The sequence below is a fragment of the Corvus hawaiiensis genome, chromosome 9 (genome assembly GCF_020740725.1).
Source record: "Corvus hawaiiensis isolate bCorHaw1 chromosome 9, bCorHaw1.pri.cur, whole genome shotgun sequence".
In the NCBI taxonomy this organism is placed as follows: domain Eukaryota; kingdom Metazoa; phylum Chordata; class Aves; order Passeriformes; family Corvidae; genus Corvus; species Corvus hawaiiensis.
The window spans coordinates 12094006-12111405 of NC_063221.1; the positions used below are offsets into that span (position 1 = coordinate 12094006).

A 17400-nucleotide genomic window follows, 5' to 3' on the forward strand; every position below is an offset into this window, starting at 1 on the left:
TAAAGAAGTTTGTTAACAGACCTAAAAGAAGAAAAAAAAAATCATACCACACCTTCAGAACTCTTCTCCTCCCACCACCTTTCTCCCTTCTCCCACTGACAATGTAAAAAGACAACCCTTGAGATGTTCAGTCTGTTTATCACTTCCATAATAACTTTGTTCAGTCCATTTAGGAAGAGGAGTCTTTCTTGCCCATGCTATGAAAACATTATCACAACGAGACAGCCGCCCAGGTTGGTTCTCTGCTCGCATGTGAGTCCCTTCCCCCCGACTTGCAGCTTTTCCCACAACTGCTTTCGAGGGTCCACTCTTGAAGTTTTTTGGGGTACAATTTTAAAGTTGAGCCGTTCAGAAACAAAAGTTCTCTTCACCCATCTCTGGGAGCATTTCATCTCTAAGAACAGAGGCCCTCCTCCTTCCCTGGGAGCAAAGGGTCTTCCTCATCTTCATCTTTAGGACTATCTCTGGGAGCGTCTCTAGGAACTGAGGTTTTCTCCTTTCCTATTTGGAGCAAAAGTCCTCATCGCTCCCTGTTCAAATTTCTCATGAAATTACAGCTGCTTCAGCATCTGCCTATCTCAGTGCAGGTGCTTTTGCTCTCAAGTACAAGTTAAACGCTCCACCGCCCATGCCTTCATGAAATTACAACGGGTACTCTGATACATCATAGCTTCACAACTGAATTTCAGCTTTAAGCATCTCCTCCTTCTCTTCCCTCATGTTTTCAGCTCTCCACAGCACTAAAAGGGTTAATCTCACCTGGGATTAAGATTATTGCTGTCGGTCACATGACCTCTGCCGGACAGTGGTGCAGCTTCAGCTGAATCTTGGCCGCCCTGGAGAGGGGGAGCCGAGCTGCTCCGGCTGCCCACAGCAGGGCTGGGGGGGGGGTTCCGCAGGTGGAACAGGGCCCATCGGCTCCAGGATGGCCTGGCCTGGCCTGGCCTGAGCAGGGCCTGGGCCGGGCCCGCTGGCCCCCACACGGGGCCTGCAGCCACCTGTCCCAGCACTGGAAACGAGACAGAGCTCTGCCTGGGGTGTGTCTATTCTTAAGTGTGGATCACAGAGACAGTCACAATTTTAAGTGGCTCAAAGAATTGTCCATATTCAAACTGGCCAGCTGATAGGTTCTATCAGGTCACAGAGGAAGCTGTAAGCACCTCTTTGCAAGAACATCACTTCTGGGACTATGCTTGCTAATCCATGACAGGCAGGCAGAAGTGTAATAGTGTCTCATATCCCAGTGTAGTGGGATGCCAGGCAATGAGGAGAGGCAGCTCCTCTTCACTGGATGTGGTGGGAAAAGAGTCAAAGAGAAGAGGGCAACTGAATTGTATCTTGTGACAAAACTGTCCTGATGTATTGGTTTTGCTGTCTGGTTTAGTTTCCATGTGGTTCTAAATGAATGTAGTCTTCAGTATTGTGTTGATTTTGTACAAATTTATTTTAAGTTAATTGAGAAAAGAAAATTAATGGACTTAATTTCCCTTAATGAGTTATTTTCATTAGATATTCTATTAATTAATCTGTTTGTTTACTGTAGAAACTTTTCCTGTGAGTAGTCCCTTGTAGAGCTGATGGTACTTTGTCTGTGCTGCATAGCTTTTTTTCTTGTCTCGTCTTTTCAGTGAAACTGGTGTTGAGGAAGATGAGGAGTTGTATGATTGTGTCTATGGAGAAGATGAAGGCGGGGAAGTTTATGAAGACCTAATGAAAGATGAAGCAGCACAGCAACCTGTATGTTTTCCAATTTCTAGCTGCTTTGGAACAATAGCAGTTAACTTTTTGAAAGTTGAAATGATGCCTTTATAGATAGTTTCAGTGACGCTCCTGCTTACTTGCATCTGGAGTTGTTGCATCAGAGCATTATCTCCTGTGTAAGACTTTGCAGGCTGTTTGGGTAAAGGGGAAAACATTAACTATAGTAAGTAAAAAAAAAAAAGTAATTATTTTGTTGGATAGTTTTGACTAGTAAAATTTACCAGCTATTTTAAGAGCAGTTACTAACATTTTCAAGTTGCTTACTTGAAAATGTCCTACCTCCAAAATGGTTACAATATTGGGAAATTATTGTGTTTAATATTGTTTCAGCTGTTGTTTGGACAACTAGCCTAACAAGGACGACTGAGAATTGTTTCAAATTATTAATTTCTTGCTTATTTAACCTTGTAGTTTTTGTTGATCATTTGGTTGTCATTATGTTGCAAAGTAAACTGTTCCACTAAGTTTTCTCTAGGAGTAGCTGAACTTCAAAGGCAGCTTTTCTTACCTGTGCTGGTATCACACATTATTTCTTGTTCCTTCTTTCCTTTTGTTTATTGCACTCAAATGATAGATTTTTTTTGGTACACATAGAAAAATTGGTATGTTAATTTCTGCTGAAAGTGTCTGTGTTAGTGATTTCTTTGGTTTAGGTGACCACAAAATTGAAGTAAAAGGTTTTAAGTGGAATCCCAGGATTTTTTTGCATTGCTCATATGAGTGTTGAACAACAAACCCCCAAATTTTGCAAATGTATATGAACTATTGAGTACAGCAACTTCTGTATTGGGGCAAATACTGCAAACATTTTGAACAGTATTGAGCTAAAGATAAAAAAATAGCTGAATGTCTAAATAATGTCAAATTCTAATACTTTATAGAGAATAATAAATTACAGTTAACTGTTACAATGTCTTCTTACTTCTACAAAAGAATTTGGGAATAAATGATACATTTGAGATGAGGGTGACCATCAGATGATGATGCTCACAAAGCACAGTTCTTCTGATAAGGCTGTATTTTTGCAAAGTGGTTACTTGTGTCTGCATCTGATAAAGATGGAACCTCAATGTTCATTGTGGGAAAATGAAGAACTGCATAAATTGGGTTTTCAAGAGTAGTTTCTGAAATTGCTGCACCTGGTAGATGAGTGAGAAGTCATGCTCCGCTTGCAGGAGCTGGTTGTGGAGTCATATGGAGACAAAGAGAGAAGGGTAAAGGAGATCAGCCAGAACAGTGACCAAGCTTTATGTACCTGTGTGTTTGCAGCTTGGCGTCTTGTTGAGATGGTAGGAATACATTTCCCACTCTAAGGTAGCCAAGCTGTCTAGGAGCTGTATGTGGCTCATGGACAGTGTAAGTGTGGCTTACTCTTTGCTGTGCTGTGCTTAGCAGGTGTGTCCAGTAGCCTGGCAGCAGAGAGGGAGTGGAAGGAGTCTAACTCTTGAACATACTAGGAGCTAAATATTCAAATTTTAATCTAGAAATTTTGTGATTCCTAGAGGAGAAAAGTCTTTTGTTCAAAAGCTGAAAGTGTTTTTTCTGAATGGAAAGAACTGTAGTGCTAAATTTCTACTCCTAACTCTCCCTGTATTTGAATAACATCTAGTCATCAGGTCTGTGTGCAGCACAGGGATTCTCTGCACTGGATGAAAATAGGTAAGATAAGCCAGGGATATGCTGAAGGATGTTGCAAACTGATAAATATGCTTCAGAAAGGACGTGATAGTCCTGTTGCTTAGTAAGATACTGCTTATTGTTGTTGTTGGAGAAAACATTTTGGATCAGTTACTGCTTCTAACTGCAAGAGCCTATCCAGTTACTGTGTCAAACCTCCATGCTGACCTCTGTATCTCCAGATCTTCTGTGCCTTGCTTGACATGAATGGTTCCATATCATCTTCCAGTTATTTACGCTTTTATTTGAAATCAGATTTTATTGAAGCTGTAATGCTGTAAATCCTATCTTGGGTACGAGTGCTTGTAAACTATTTTTATGGAGTCCTGTAATTACTGATAATTACTTCCATGTCCTGTGAGTCTGGTGGTTTACATGGAAAAATCCCAGGGTCTTGTTGGAGACACACACATACATATACAAGAGCTGAACTTTGAGGTCGCTGCACTTCCTGATCTGAGGACATATTCCTATTGGATCTGAAGAGAAAGCTCCCCTTGAGAAATAAAAATGGAAAACTGTAAATAAGTACAAGGATTAGACTGAATCCAATATTTATTGCAATGTAAAGTTGCTTACATGATTTAGCCCCATTAAGTTTAGTGGAATTATTAACTGCTGAGTGTTTTAAATAGGATTTCTCAGTCTGGATGTAAATTAAATGTGACCTTGTATTTCATCTTCCAAAGTACCTGCTGATACTTCAGTGTTTTATATCTAAACATTAACTTTTCATAATATTACTTTGATTTTGATTTTACTAAAGTCATCAGCTAATTGAACATTAAAATATTGTTGGTTATTGCTGTCATCTTTGGAGGCTGCAGTACTCAGAGAATGTCAGGAAGCAGTTATCCTAATTGCGTAATTCTAAACAAATAAAACCATTTGTTATCCATTAGGTGCCTGTTAATGACTTAAACTTGACTCCGTTGTAATTGCAGAAATGTCCTGAAAACGACATAAGAAGCTGTTGTCTTGCTGAAATAAAGCAAACTGAAGAGAAGTACACTGAAACACTGGAATCAATTGAGAAAGTAAGATGCTGCTTTCAGACTTGTAACATGCATTTTTATAGTAGTCTAGAAGATTGACTATTGTAATTCTATGTATATATATTTTTTTCTTGCAGTTTTTCATGGTGCCATTAAAAAGGTTTCTGTCAGCGTCAGAGTTTGATACTGTTTTCATCAATATTCCTGTGAGTAATTGCATATTTAATGAAGAGTTATGAGGTTCATAGTTGGTTGTGATATATTTGTGTTACCGCACAAAATGATTATTTGAAATACAATGTACAGTGTGTTTATGCGGATATTTGTTGATTAAAAAGGATGTGCACTACCAATTTTTTTTTCTGCTTGAGGGAATAAGGTAGATAAATAGTATTAGTGTGTGTGAGAGTGAATTGCTATAAACTGGAGTATTTTTGACCCTTAAAAGCTAATAATTTCTAAAGTGAATCTTTGAATAAATGCTCATATTTTAATGATGGTACAAAGTTGTGACTGTTAGGTTACCTATCACTGTGTACTGTTTATTTATAGCTGCTTTGCAAATCCTTGTAAGTGCCCTGGCTCTTACATCATTGACACACTTGAAAGTTATCATATCTCACAATTTTGCATTTGGAATCTGGCGCTGGAAAGGATAAGGAAATCCTCTGTGAACTATCTAGGGAACCTTGTATTGAAAACAATAATGGTCTCTGTGATCACTACTTTGTGCCATTTATTTTTGGCTTAATCAGAACAGTATGACAATTTACATATATTTTTAGTTGATAAGTGTGCAGCATGTCTTTACTCTGTTTGACTGTAAAGGAAGAGATCAGAAATGGTCTGAAGCCTCTCTCAACACAGACAAATGAAAGCAATGTTCTTTTATGAGGCCTTTGTAAGGCAAGGGTCCCCAGAGTGTGGCCCATGGGCCACATCAAGCTATTATTGCTTGTAAAATATCACCTCTGTTTTGGCCATCTCTGGCATGTCCAACAGGTTCTTAGGTTGTAGGAGGAGGTGTTGGGGATTTTATTTTATTCTATGAGAACCTGGCCTGTCTGTCAAAATGTTTTGGTTGCTGTTCCAGCATCATCCTGATAGAAGGTAAGTTATGACAGTTACTATACTGATGGTACCTGACCCCTTGCCATATTTGTTCCTCAGTAAAGTTATCACTCTGCCTCTTAATTGCTGTCATGTCCTTCACTTCGAATATTAGTCCAAAACACTGTCACAGATATCAGTAACTAACTTGTCTTCTTGAATTACATCAGCTGCCTGTAGAGATCCCTTTGCTTTTGAACTTACATTTTAAATTTATATTGTCTTACATTAGTATTTCTTACTCATTGCAAATAAAGCCATGATGTGTCCTACCTAAGCTACTGTACACCTCTTTCCTAAGGCTCTGTGTGCCCAGGTGTATTGACATGTTTTTTGAAAGACCTAGTTCCAGTCAGTGGAAACACTGCACAAGGGTACAAAAAGGGCTTGAATGCTGTAAGCACAAACAGGAAGGTCAGCCCACTCACTACTCCTTAAAGGTGCGTAAGGGGATCATGTAAGAGTAAAAAGAACAGAACCTGTTTATTTTAAACTAGGGAGACACACAGTAAATGGTTACATTTGGGTTGTTTTATTTTGCTTATTGTTGTCAGCATTCAGTATTCTGCTGTTAGAAGATGCTGCTTGTTTCCAACTCCAGGAGGAGTTCATAGGCATCCAATAACCTTAAAAGAAATACAGGACTTGGCTTAGCCAAAAATATTTGCAAACGCTTTGTCTGCTCAGACCTTGTCTGTGTGGCAGTTCCTCAGCAGGAAGGCTGGAAGGCAGTGGAAGCTTGTTTTAAACTAAAAATAGCTGTTACAAAGAGTTCTGCAGCAGAGTGAGATGTGAAGAGCAAGTGCTGTGTTCTCAGAGCAGGATGGATTTTCCTCTGTGAAGGGGTTTTGGTGAAGGATTGTTTCCTTTGGGTGATGTTACAGTCCTTAAATAGACTCTAAAAAATGCTTGCTGGATCAACTGCTGATATAAAAATATTTTGTAGAAAAAACCTCCAAACCAGTTACCCCAAATTACTCACCAGTCTAAAGAGAGTGCCTTTCACTGGCACTCATGTTTCTGAGTTCTGTTCTTTAAAGTGAATGTATGGTTCTATATTTGTGTATGGCTCTATATTTGTGTCTGTATACATCTGTCTATATTACATATATATGCCTTTGTATGTACATCTGTCTATGTGTGCATCCATATATAGATGCACTTATATGTGCACCTGTGCATGCTTTTGAATTATATATATGGACATACAGAGAGAAAGAGAGATGAAGCTATGTGTAACACATACTGAAGTGTTGGAAAATTCATTAACTTCAAATGATGATAGCATCAGTTTAGTTTAAAACCTGACTTTGAATTAGAGATAGAAACCCAAAAAGACCCATTGTCCCCTTAGCATTAAGCTGTTTTTCAGGGATATTGCTTAGTTGAGTCCCTATGTGCTCCTTAGAAAATGTGCTCCTGTTCCCAGTACATTAATTAGGAAGCATTTCTGTAATAGTGTCTGTCTACTGCAACTTAAAATTCTGAGGATAAGGCCATACAGTTGCTAGCGACTGAACTGGATCTGTTTCAAGATTCTGCACCCTCATCAGTGATGTGGTTGACCCTGTATATACTGTTAGTGTGAAGTGAAATGTTTTAACTTAGTTCTCAACTCAATATTGAATATTATTTTTGTAGTATATAATTCCTTGCATTAAACCATCTTCTATGGCTTGCTCTTTTAAACAGTCCTCTCTTTTTCATTCCAGTGGTCTGTGTACTACTTAGTTATCCAGATTTCAAAACTTCTTAACCTGTTTTGACTTAATTTATTGTGAATTCTCTGACAGTGTCCATACAGTGTTAAGGCTGATGCAATGTCTAGTAGTTTAGGTATAATAGTGTATAAGCAAAGGAGAGTTGCAACAACAATCAAAGAGCAAATCTTTCTGCAATATTCTTTTCTTTCTCTCAGACATTAGTTATGTGCTGTATTGGGAAACTCATTATGATTGCAGTTAATTTAGCATTAGGACATCACTAATTGACCAATGTAATGTACAAAACTAATTTTTCACAGCTCAGGGACATGAATCATTACTTCATCTTGTCACTAAAGCATTTACTTGACTTGCTTAATTTTAAAATTATCATTATAAATGGAAGGTGAATTAACAGTGTACATTCTAAGCTAGAATAAATTAGTCTCTAATAGGTAGTTCTTGGAGTTTAGTTTTTCTTGTTGCACTATACAGAAAATCTGCCAAACCTTGAAATTAGATTCTATTCCCAAATAATCTGTTTTTCAATGTATTGAAATTAATGGGTCTAACATGAAATAATTTATTTTTATATTCAAAGCTTTAAGCCATTCTGTTTTTATAAAGCTTTTCCCCTCCCCATTACTGTTTTTAAGGATTTGGTGAAAATTCACAGGAATCTTACACAGGACATCAATGATTCCATTGTTAACAAAAATGGTCAGAACCTGTATCAAATTTTTATTAACTACAAGGAAAGGTAAGATTTAAGCACTCTTACTAATTGTGCTAATATGTGCTTGATTTGGTATTTTACTGTATTTTTGTTTGATTAATATTACTGAAACAGGATTAAATTCAATGTAAGTATACTTATCAAGCTAGTTTTGGTGTTTTGAGCCTGAAAGTCAAAATGCAACCTATTGTTTTATGAGCCCTCCCTCTTAGCCCAGTTTTGGCAATATCGTTACTTAGACAGGTAACATACCTTTTTAAGGAAACTTAAATATCTTATTTTACACAGCATTTTTTTTCATGCACACAATCCCAGATATTTTATAGTATGTATTAGTATTGTTTAACAGATTAAAAAAAGGGTATTTATTAGGGATATTTCAGATTAAAGAAGACAAAGAAGTCATAAATGGAAAGACAAGAAAGCAGATGTAGAAGAGAGAAGAGACTATGGTCTTGCTTTACCCTGAGTCAAAGGTGTGACTTTAAAGGCCCTTTGCCTTCAAGCTTTGAAAAGCAGCCAAGCTGATAACAGGATAGCTGTGGCAACATGCCATACCCTGTGGGCTAATTGCCAGATTTTTAACCAACCTTTTCATATTGTTCCTTCTGCCAGCACTGAACAGCTGTTGGACTATATAGATTAATTTATATACCTGTGGTACTTGGCTGAAAAACACTTATTCTGTTGGCTACATTGCTGACCTGTCTTAAAGTAACCCTTGGGTTTTTGGTTAAAAATTAGGTCCTTCTGGGAGCAGAGTGGGAAGGACGTAGGGGAGCTAATTGGATTTGCTTCAGGGTGATGCGTGAAGGAGGATTATTGCAGTAATAATTGGTGTGTGAGCAACTGGACAGCAGCATCCAAAGAATGGTAGATGGGACGATTTTCCAAGGGAGGAGGGTGTCCCAGGCTGCCCATAAACTGTCCTGCTTTCAGACACCCTCTGTCTCAGCTTCTAGTTTGGAGCAGGACATAATTATTTCCCAGGCTGTTAAACTTTCTGCTGCTGTAGGAGGGAATCAGGGGACAAGGAGTTGTTCTGGAAAATGCTTATCTTTCAAAAGTTTTTCTGAAATGTGTGCCAGAAGAGGAACAAAGCGCACTGAGAAGAAATACCAAGTTTATATTATTAAAAAAAGGGAACAGAGGTTGATGCAGTGTCTGAACCATACAGTGATTACAAGTAATCAGAAATGATACATTTTAAATCAGTGTCATCACCTTATTATGAAAAAAAGATTTAAATAAAAGGGTAAAGGTTAAGTGACAGTAAAAGAAATTTAAGAGACCTCAATGGAAGGATCGTAGGAACCCACCAAAAAGGGTTTGAAGCATATGGAAGAAATCACCTCAAGAAACTGATGAAATGGTCAAAGAAGAGAGCACTCTTGGCACTGGAACTAGCAGAAAGAAGCACTCCACACAGAAGCAAGAAACTCCTGTCATAAAACCAGGCTCCTTCAGAAAGCATTGCTTCACCTGACATCTATTGAAAATTTCTTGAGATTTTATATGCTGTTATTTTGATCTGAGAGCTCACACCTGATAGAAACTGTTGGCAGATCAGTGTGGATAACCTACAAGTTCTTTAAAGGATGGCTGTAATTAATCCTAGTAAGCCTGTGCTCCAGATTTTATTCATTACAACCTTGGAAGTCTACATTGCTGTAAACACTACAGACTGTTCTGTTCAACAGAAATTTTGCTTCTTTTTAATGAATCCTGTATTGATCAGAATGTATTTATATATATATGTGACTGTTAAAGGAAATGCATGATTTTAGGCCATTTTGAAAGTAGAGCAAAACTGTTCTCCTGAATAGTCTTCATTCATTCATGTTGCCCATTTGAACACATGGCTAAATTCTATCCTTGCTTATTTAAGCACTGATCCTTTTGAAAGAAGGATTGTGAAAAAATGATCAAGGGTTGTTCTTGAATAAACAAATGTTCCTTTTGTCCTTCCTCTTGCTTTGATTTAGGTTGGTTATTTATGGACAGTACTGCAGTCAAGTGGAGATAGCGATATCGTGCTTAGACAATATCTCTAAGACAAAAGAAGACGTTAAATTGAAGTTAGAGGTATCAGTATTTTTTAACATAAATATATATGTACACACACGATACCATGTGTTTCTCTGAGTATGTCCTGCTTTCACTGAAGTCAAAACCTTTATGATGACAAAACTAGCTGGGCTGATAAGTGAATGTGTTTCTCTTCATTCTTTTGGAACCTCTGATCAAATGAAGATGTGCTCCATATACAAAAGCGCACAGCCTGGTCCTGAAGTGAAGGGAGTTTTGCCACTGACATTAGCAGAGTTAGGGTTTTCTTTCAGGAAGTGACCATCAGTGATACCCTTCCATTTATCAGGATATCTCAGCTAGAACACAGAATTGCAGAACCACAGAGGTTGGGAGCGACCTGTAGGCTGAACAAGCCCTTGTCCCATAGCCTCAGGGTTGTCTGCCATGACCCCTGGGTCCTTTCTGCAGAGCTGCTCCCTACCTGCTCAGCCCTCAGGGTTAGCATGTCCCTGGCTAGTGCCTACCAGGTGAAGGACTTTGCTTTTGCCTTGTTGCCTTCGTGTGAGGTTTGTGCTGGACATGCCCTGATAGGTGTCAGCTGCACCTCTGAGCTGTGCTGTCTGCAGACCTGCTGTGAGTGTCCTGTGTCTTTTGCTGCAGATCAGTGCCAATGACATTAAAGCGCAGGAGGCCTTGGACAAAGCCCTGAAGAGCTCTGTTTGCAGCTGTCCCTCAGGTAGTGCAGGAAACATTAGTCACTGCACTTTTTGAGCCTCATAATCCAGTCAGTTTTTTATAGACCTGGAGCATAACATCCCAACCTGGATATTACAAGATGAAGCCTTGGAAAAGTCAAGGTAGACTCTCCCCACCCATTCAAAGATCTAGCCATTTCATCGTGGAAAGCAGTCGAGTAGGTCAAGCATTGATTTACCATGGTAAATCCATGCTGGATATTCCCCATATTTCTTCTTCATGTGTCCAGATATTGCTTCCAAGAGGACTTGCTCCACAATTTTTGCAGTGAAGTGCTGAAGTGAGACTGACTGGCCTGTAGTTTCCATGATTACCTTTTGCCTTTTTTTTTTTTTTCTTCCCCTTCCCCATAGATATATACATAGATTTTTTTTTTTACCTGTATGGGATGCCTAATTTCTGTTCCCTTTGTTCTACTCTCTCATGCATGTTGAAACATCTAAGAACAAGTGACTAGATGCAGGCTTTGTTTAGTATTGCCGTATCAACTGTTTTTCTTCACTTTATTGATACTATTTATCGTAAGGTTAATATAGTTGCTTATATGTCACTGAATTTTCATATATATCACTTAAATAGTTTTATTTTCTAACTCTATTGTCTTACTTTTTCTTCTGCTTTGAACTAGGAATGTTCCAAGAGGGCCAATAATGGGAAGTTTACATTGCGGGATCTCTTAGTGGTTCCAATGCAGAGAGTGCTGAAGTATCACCTACTGCTCCAGGTATCTTACTTTTGAAATTTAAGAAGGCTGAGAGAAAAACGTGAGTGTTTATCATCAGTGGGTTGTAAAAATGAAAGCTAAATGTCTTTATCAAAGGAAGGTGATTGACACTTCCCTAGATAAGTTATGAAATAAAATTCAGTCAAGTGCAGGGTTTCTCCCAGAGATCATTTCTTAGAGCTGAAGCATATCTGGGGGAAATCAAATAAAACACGATTGTTTCCTCAGTATCTGGACCTTTCATTGTTGGTGTGTTTAAGATGGTTGGTAGTACCAAACCATAATCATGGTACTTGGAAATGTGAACCATTACCCCCCAAAAGAGGCAGCTGGGCAATCCATACAGCATACATTTAAGGTACTTCTTTGCTGTCATAAATTGCAATTAAGCCATATTTATTTTGAGATGCTTCTTGTTATAACCCACAAAGCATTAGCTTTTGCAGTTAGTCCTGTAATAAGGGTGGAGAGTCTTATAAATTTAATTTGATAGCTGTGCCGGGAGACTCATTAGTTCAGCTGCAAAGAAATGTATTACTATATTAGACTGTCAGCCCTGCTGATGCTTGTAAAATGTCATTTTAAAAAGATCTACTACTTATATATGGAGTATAATTTTGAGTCTGCAGAACAACATACATTTTGTAATACTAAATTTTTGAAATACTTCTATAAATGAGTCATCAATATGTTGATCAATGCAAAATTGGAAAAAGCAAAACGAATGGTATGACTTCTTTTAAAAAAACCCATGGGATCTGACTCATGATTTTATAATCAACATGTATATTCTCGGAAGATGATATACAATGTCACTATGCTCTGTGTAACACTGTCTATATGTTGTACAAGAAAAATATTTTACAGACTTGGAAAGAAAATAATGAATAAATTATTAGAATTGTAATGCAAATATAAGTATTAATTATAATTATAATTAATAATTATAAATAATTATTATTAATTGTAACATGAGTATAAAAATACTATTTAATTTCTTATGATTTTACTAAGTTATGTGAGTGGAAATGTATTATTGCCTCAAATTATAAAGAAGAAATGACCTGTTTCCCCAAGAGGTTACACTTCCGCTTCATAAAGCCCAAGAAACCTGTATTTTCCATATGGGAAGTGACTAAAAGAATTCTTTGAACGTGTAAATTTGTATGTTTTCTGAGTCAGCTTCCTCTTAGGTATAATGAGACAGTGACTTTTAAGCTGTGCATGCTTCAGCTGAGGTTTTACTGCCAGTATGGATCCCTGTCTGTGGACAAGTGCATGCTTTGGAAGAGGATGAAATACCATGTAGCTATGTGTAAATGAACTTGTGTTGTTTACCTGGGCTTCCAGCATGCACATACAGTAATGATCTGATTTGGCAAGTTTTAAGCACTAGACAGACTAAATTCACTTCTCGTGATGGTTCATTAGCAACTAAAGTCAGTGTTTAGGCTGTACAGCAATCATTACTAAACACTTGCCAATTAACTGCAATAGGCCCCACTCACTGACAGGCTGCTAACTGTGGGGATGAAAATGCCTATTCTTGGGTTGTATTTTCTGCTTTATTTTTTGGGGGGTGGGGATGAGCAATGATGATGTCAATTTAAAATGTGACAGACATTGGGTGGAAAGTTTCAACTGCTTTGTCCACAGGAGCTGGTAAAGCACACTGCTGATCCCATGGAGAAGGCAAATCTAAAACTGGCACTTGATGCAATGAAGGTGAGTATTTATGGCAGTGAAGGATTTATGTCTGCTGGCAGTTAGAATGGTAGCTCAGAACTGTATTTCCTGGAGGAGATCATGTTCTTCACATTTCAAACATGTTTTCACAGGTTCCTGTGAGCTTTCTATGTCATGGCAAGTATAAAGATGAGGGTTTTGTTCAAGTCTGGGAAACAAGTTGAGTAGTTTTCTGAAGCAGAGGGTTTGTGAAATGGAACTTCCCCATTTCGGGTTACTTTTGCATTTGCTGAAAAACAGGTGTTTCAATCATGTTGGTCTTGCTTCTGAAATTTAGAAATATTTCTACTACTGTAAGCCAATTTGAATCAAGGTCAGTAATTTCCCAGTGTGATGGACAGCTATCTTTCTTCACAAGACCTTTTTCTGTCATCCTAATATGATCTCTGTGGCTTTACCTTTGAAAGCAGTAGCATCTTTCTGGAGGTAGGGTACCTGTCACTATACAATCACCTGCAAGTGGTACAAACAAATACTTTATAGGATAGCTTTATAGAATAGCTGTGCTGCCTTGTGCATAAGGTAATATGTGTTCCTCTGCACAGCTTCAGAAACAAAGCACAGGTCTGCTTCACTTGGCTTCAAGATGGTGACATTCATGTGTTGGAATTGCGAAGTTTTTTCTAGTCTTTGTGGGGAAAGGAGCCAACGTGACATAAATTATATCTCCCATTGTAATCTGTATGTTCCACAGTAGATGCTGAAGTCAGACTAAGTTAGTTTTGGGTCACACAGCTGTCTCCTATTTTGTGACTGCCTTGAATGCCTGGAATACAAACCAGCTCACAAATGAGATTTTTAGTTCCCTATTTTGTTATCCATTTTTGTGCAGTGAGTGTAGAGGGATGGACACCATGATAATTTCCCTCGGAGAGGTGCCTGAAAAGAGATGGCACAGTGTTTCATCCATCTAGTAGCAAGCCATGCATCCTGGTTGCTGCTAATTGGCTAGGAAAATAACTCTGTTTTATATTTACTCCTGCTTTTTCATTCCCATTTGCTGGCTTTCTTCATAGTTGGTGTCTGTTGGACTGAAAAATCAAAGAAATCTCTTGCCAGAGTGGCTGTGGCAGATACATGCTGGCTGGCAGGATGTAACCAAACAAAATATCACAAAACCTCACCCCCACCCTCTCCAAACCCACAAACCCCCTGAGGTATGAGCGTCTTTCCTTTAGGTTGCAGCATTGTTCCCATTCTGATTTACTGTAGTCCCTGCCACTGTAGTAGAAATAACAGTGTAGCATTGGTGTTTTGCTCATAAAAACCCTGGTGTCTCTGCTCAAAAAGAAAATGTCTTTGGAAAAACTGCTAGCAAAGTGGTACTGCCCCCCAGGAAAGAAAATTCTTGGTAGAGTTATGCTGTTGGATTTCTTTTAGCAGCAAGAAAAGGACATTATTTAATTTCTAAGCTAAGTCTTTAGGACTGATGTGAATGTATCCTGCACAGATCCATTTGGGAAACTAGCATAATGACTGCAGCTATTCACGGATTCTGATTAAAAACATCTTAGGAAGAAGATGTATTTTCCTCCCACCCTCTGAATTTGTGACTGTATTGAAGGGATACTGTAAAAGCAAGTTAGGAAGATGAGAATGCCTTTTCCAACTGCTGCTCTCAGCATCCCTGACCTTACCAATTACCTTTTCTGCTCACTCCTCATCTCTAGCCATAAACAGAGAAACCCCAGCAAATTGTCACTATTACTCAAGCATGTTCAGAGCATTTTAAAGCCTTCAGTGAAATGTGTACAGTACATGTTCTGGTAAAGGGCACAATAATGATCTCTGTGACTTCAGGTAGTATATCCCTTTTAAAATCTGCTGTGTAATGGCTTCTCTCTGCTGTGTGACAGTAAGAGCAAAATCCCACTACTGGGGCCACAGCTTTTTCTCTTCTAATAAGCACCCAGGTTTATGATTCGTTTACACCTTACATTCTGCTTTTGAGTTGCCTTATAGATGTTTTCTACTATAGTCTCTATTTTTTTCCTATTTACCTCAGATATGGGATGTTGACTGCTTTTTCAGTAGTGTGCTGCATAAATTATATTTCCATCTTTAATCTTGAAAATAAGACACTAAAGAAATTCAGAAAAAATCAGCTCTTTTTTAGCATTTATTACTTGTTTCCCTCTTTTTTGATACTAAATTCATGTTCCAATAGATACCATGAAGAGTGTTGTATTATTGAAGATCTGCAGATACTTTTTTCCTTCTTTATTTAGGCATACGTATTGGTAATTCTTGAATGATAAAGAGAATTTCAAGAGAAATTACTAAATATGTAGTCAAAGATAAAATTAGAAATAAACTTGTCAAAATAATGTATTAAAGCAGTAAAATAATGTATTAAAAATGTATTTTTGCTATTAAAAAGTTATTTTTCTTCCTCCCTTTTGCTTGTTGGTACTCTAGGACTTGGCTCAATATGTAAATGAAGTAAAGAGAGATAATGAAACTCTTTGTGAAATTAGACAGTTTCAACTATCAATAGAGAATTTGGTATGTGATGTTTTTAATTTACATACAATTTTTAAATCACTTTTGATCAAAAATATTGATAGATGTATTTTTTCCTCATTTCATATGAGTTTATAGTATTCTTGGTAATATTTAAGTATAAGTATGCTTGATTTAGAATGACATGGGTATTAGAGTGCATAAATTTCTGCTTTTCTGGCTGTCAGTAGTTAAATATATTTGCATAGTTAAAGGTTTGTATGTGTACAGTGACTCTCAGGTGTTTTTGTAATGGGACATCCTTTCCCATTTGAAGACAAAACTAGAATGGACTGATTCTTTATAGTGTGTAGTTTAGATGGTAGTGAGGAAAAGATGTTTGCTGGTCTGAAAAGTCGTTTTTTGGGGTAAAAGAAGTGAGTGGTCTAACATTGGAATGTGTTATGTTCATACTTTTGCTGTATGGAATCATACATTCTGCTTCTGTTTCAGAACCATTCCCTCTTACAGTATGGGAGACCTCAAGGTGATGGGGAAATAAGGATAACAACGTTGGACAAGCGTGCAAGGCAAGACAGGTGATGGCATACCTTGTGGTGTTTGCTATTGAAAACCTGTTAAGTAACTCTGTAGATTTGAAGCCAGCCCATTGCTTCTTGGGGGCTTTCCATTCTGGTGGGCATTCACTGGGCCTGTCTACCATTTACCAAGTGAATGTGCAAAGTTACGAATGGAAAATTAGTTATTACATTATTATTTAAGATCACTGAGTCCCTTACAAGGAGTCGGTCTTAATCAAAAATACTTTCAGTGTTGGTTGTTTTATTAGCCAGTAGTTTAGCTCTTTGTCTTCAAAATTTAAGTGCCACTGGCAAAAGTGTGTAAAATAAGACTTTTTGGTGTTGGCTTTCTGGAGTGTTTTTAACCATCTCTGTATTGTATTTTCATAGGCATATCTTCTTGTTTGATCTAGCTGTCATTGTTTGCAAACGGAGGGGGGATAATTACGAAATGAAGGAAATAATAGATCTTCAGAAATACAAAATTACAAATAATCCCACTACTGATAAAGAAAATAAGAAGGTAAATATATGTTGCTAATTCACATAAAATGCTTATTTTTAGCAAGAATTTGAAGCATTTTGCAGGAGTTTAAAATGTAAATACAATTTCTTAGTGAATATTTAGAAGTTTCAACTTTATTTTGATACAATTAAAATGTTTGAGTAAGTCATTCTAAGGGAACACAATAATGTGTCTTGCTGTTCCCAGAATTAATGAATTAAAGAATATACAAATGCTTTGTTATTTTTAGGGTTTTTTTTCCCCCCTTTCCTTTCTTCATAACTATGACCTTTGTATTATCAATCTTCTTATGCAGTGGTCTTATGGCTTCTACCTCATTCATAACCAAGGTGAAAATGGTTTAGAAGTTTATTGCAAAACTAAAGACTTGAAGAAAAAATGGCTTGAACAATTTCAGATGGCTCTGTAAGTATATTTTTATTAGGGTAGAATCGCATTCATCACTCATGTAAGGATTTTGCTTAAATTATGATGAACTTTTGCCATGTTTTAATACAGTCTAGTTATTTTATTTGACATTCTGAGAAAAAACTGATTGACATCTTCATCAACAGTATTTCCCTGAAATTCGTCTTGGAAAAGGAAGAGGGCACTCTAGGCTATGTAGTACTT

The 17400-nt window shown here is 37.5% G+C and overlaps 1 protein-coding gene across 4 annotated transcripts in view; it reads left to right on the top strand.

Moving 5' to 3' along the window:
* VAV3 (vav guanine nucleotide exchange factor 3) overlaps nucleotides 1–17400 on the top strand; it is a 151536-nt gene that overhangs the window by 55908 nt on the left and 78228 nt on the right. For all 4 annotated transcript variants that reach the window (XR_007205352.1, XM_048312782.1, XM_048312781.1 and 1 more), the window contains exons 5-15: nucleotides 1629–1737; nucleotides 4383–4475; nucleotides 4571–4639; nucleotides 7903–8006; nucleotides 9968–10067; nucleotides 11398–11493; nucleotides 13150–13218; nucleotides 15658–15744; nucleotides 16195–16280; nucleotides 16653–16785; nucleotides 17084–17193. Coding sequence is in view for 3 of the 4 variants with exons in the window: in XM_048312782.1 (XP_048168739.1) it covers nucleotides 1629–1737; nucleotides 4383–4475; nucleotides 4571–4639; nucleotides 7903–8006; nucleotides 9968–10067; nucleotides 11398–11493; nucleotides 13150–13218; nucleotides 15658–15744; nucleotides 16195–16280; nucleotides 16653–16785; nucleotides 17084–17193 (1056 nt within the window). In the remaining variant the exon portion in view is untranslated. The remainder of the gene's footprint in view (nucleotides 1–1628; nucleotides 1738–4382; nucleotides 4476–4570; nucleotides 4640–7902; nucleotides 8007–9967; nucleotides 10068–11397; nucleotides 11494–13149; nucleotides 13219–15657; nucleotides 15745–16194; nucleotides 16281–16652; nucleotides 16786–17083; nucleotides 17194–17400) is intronic.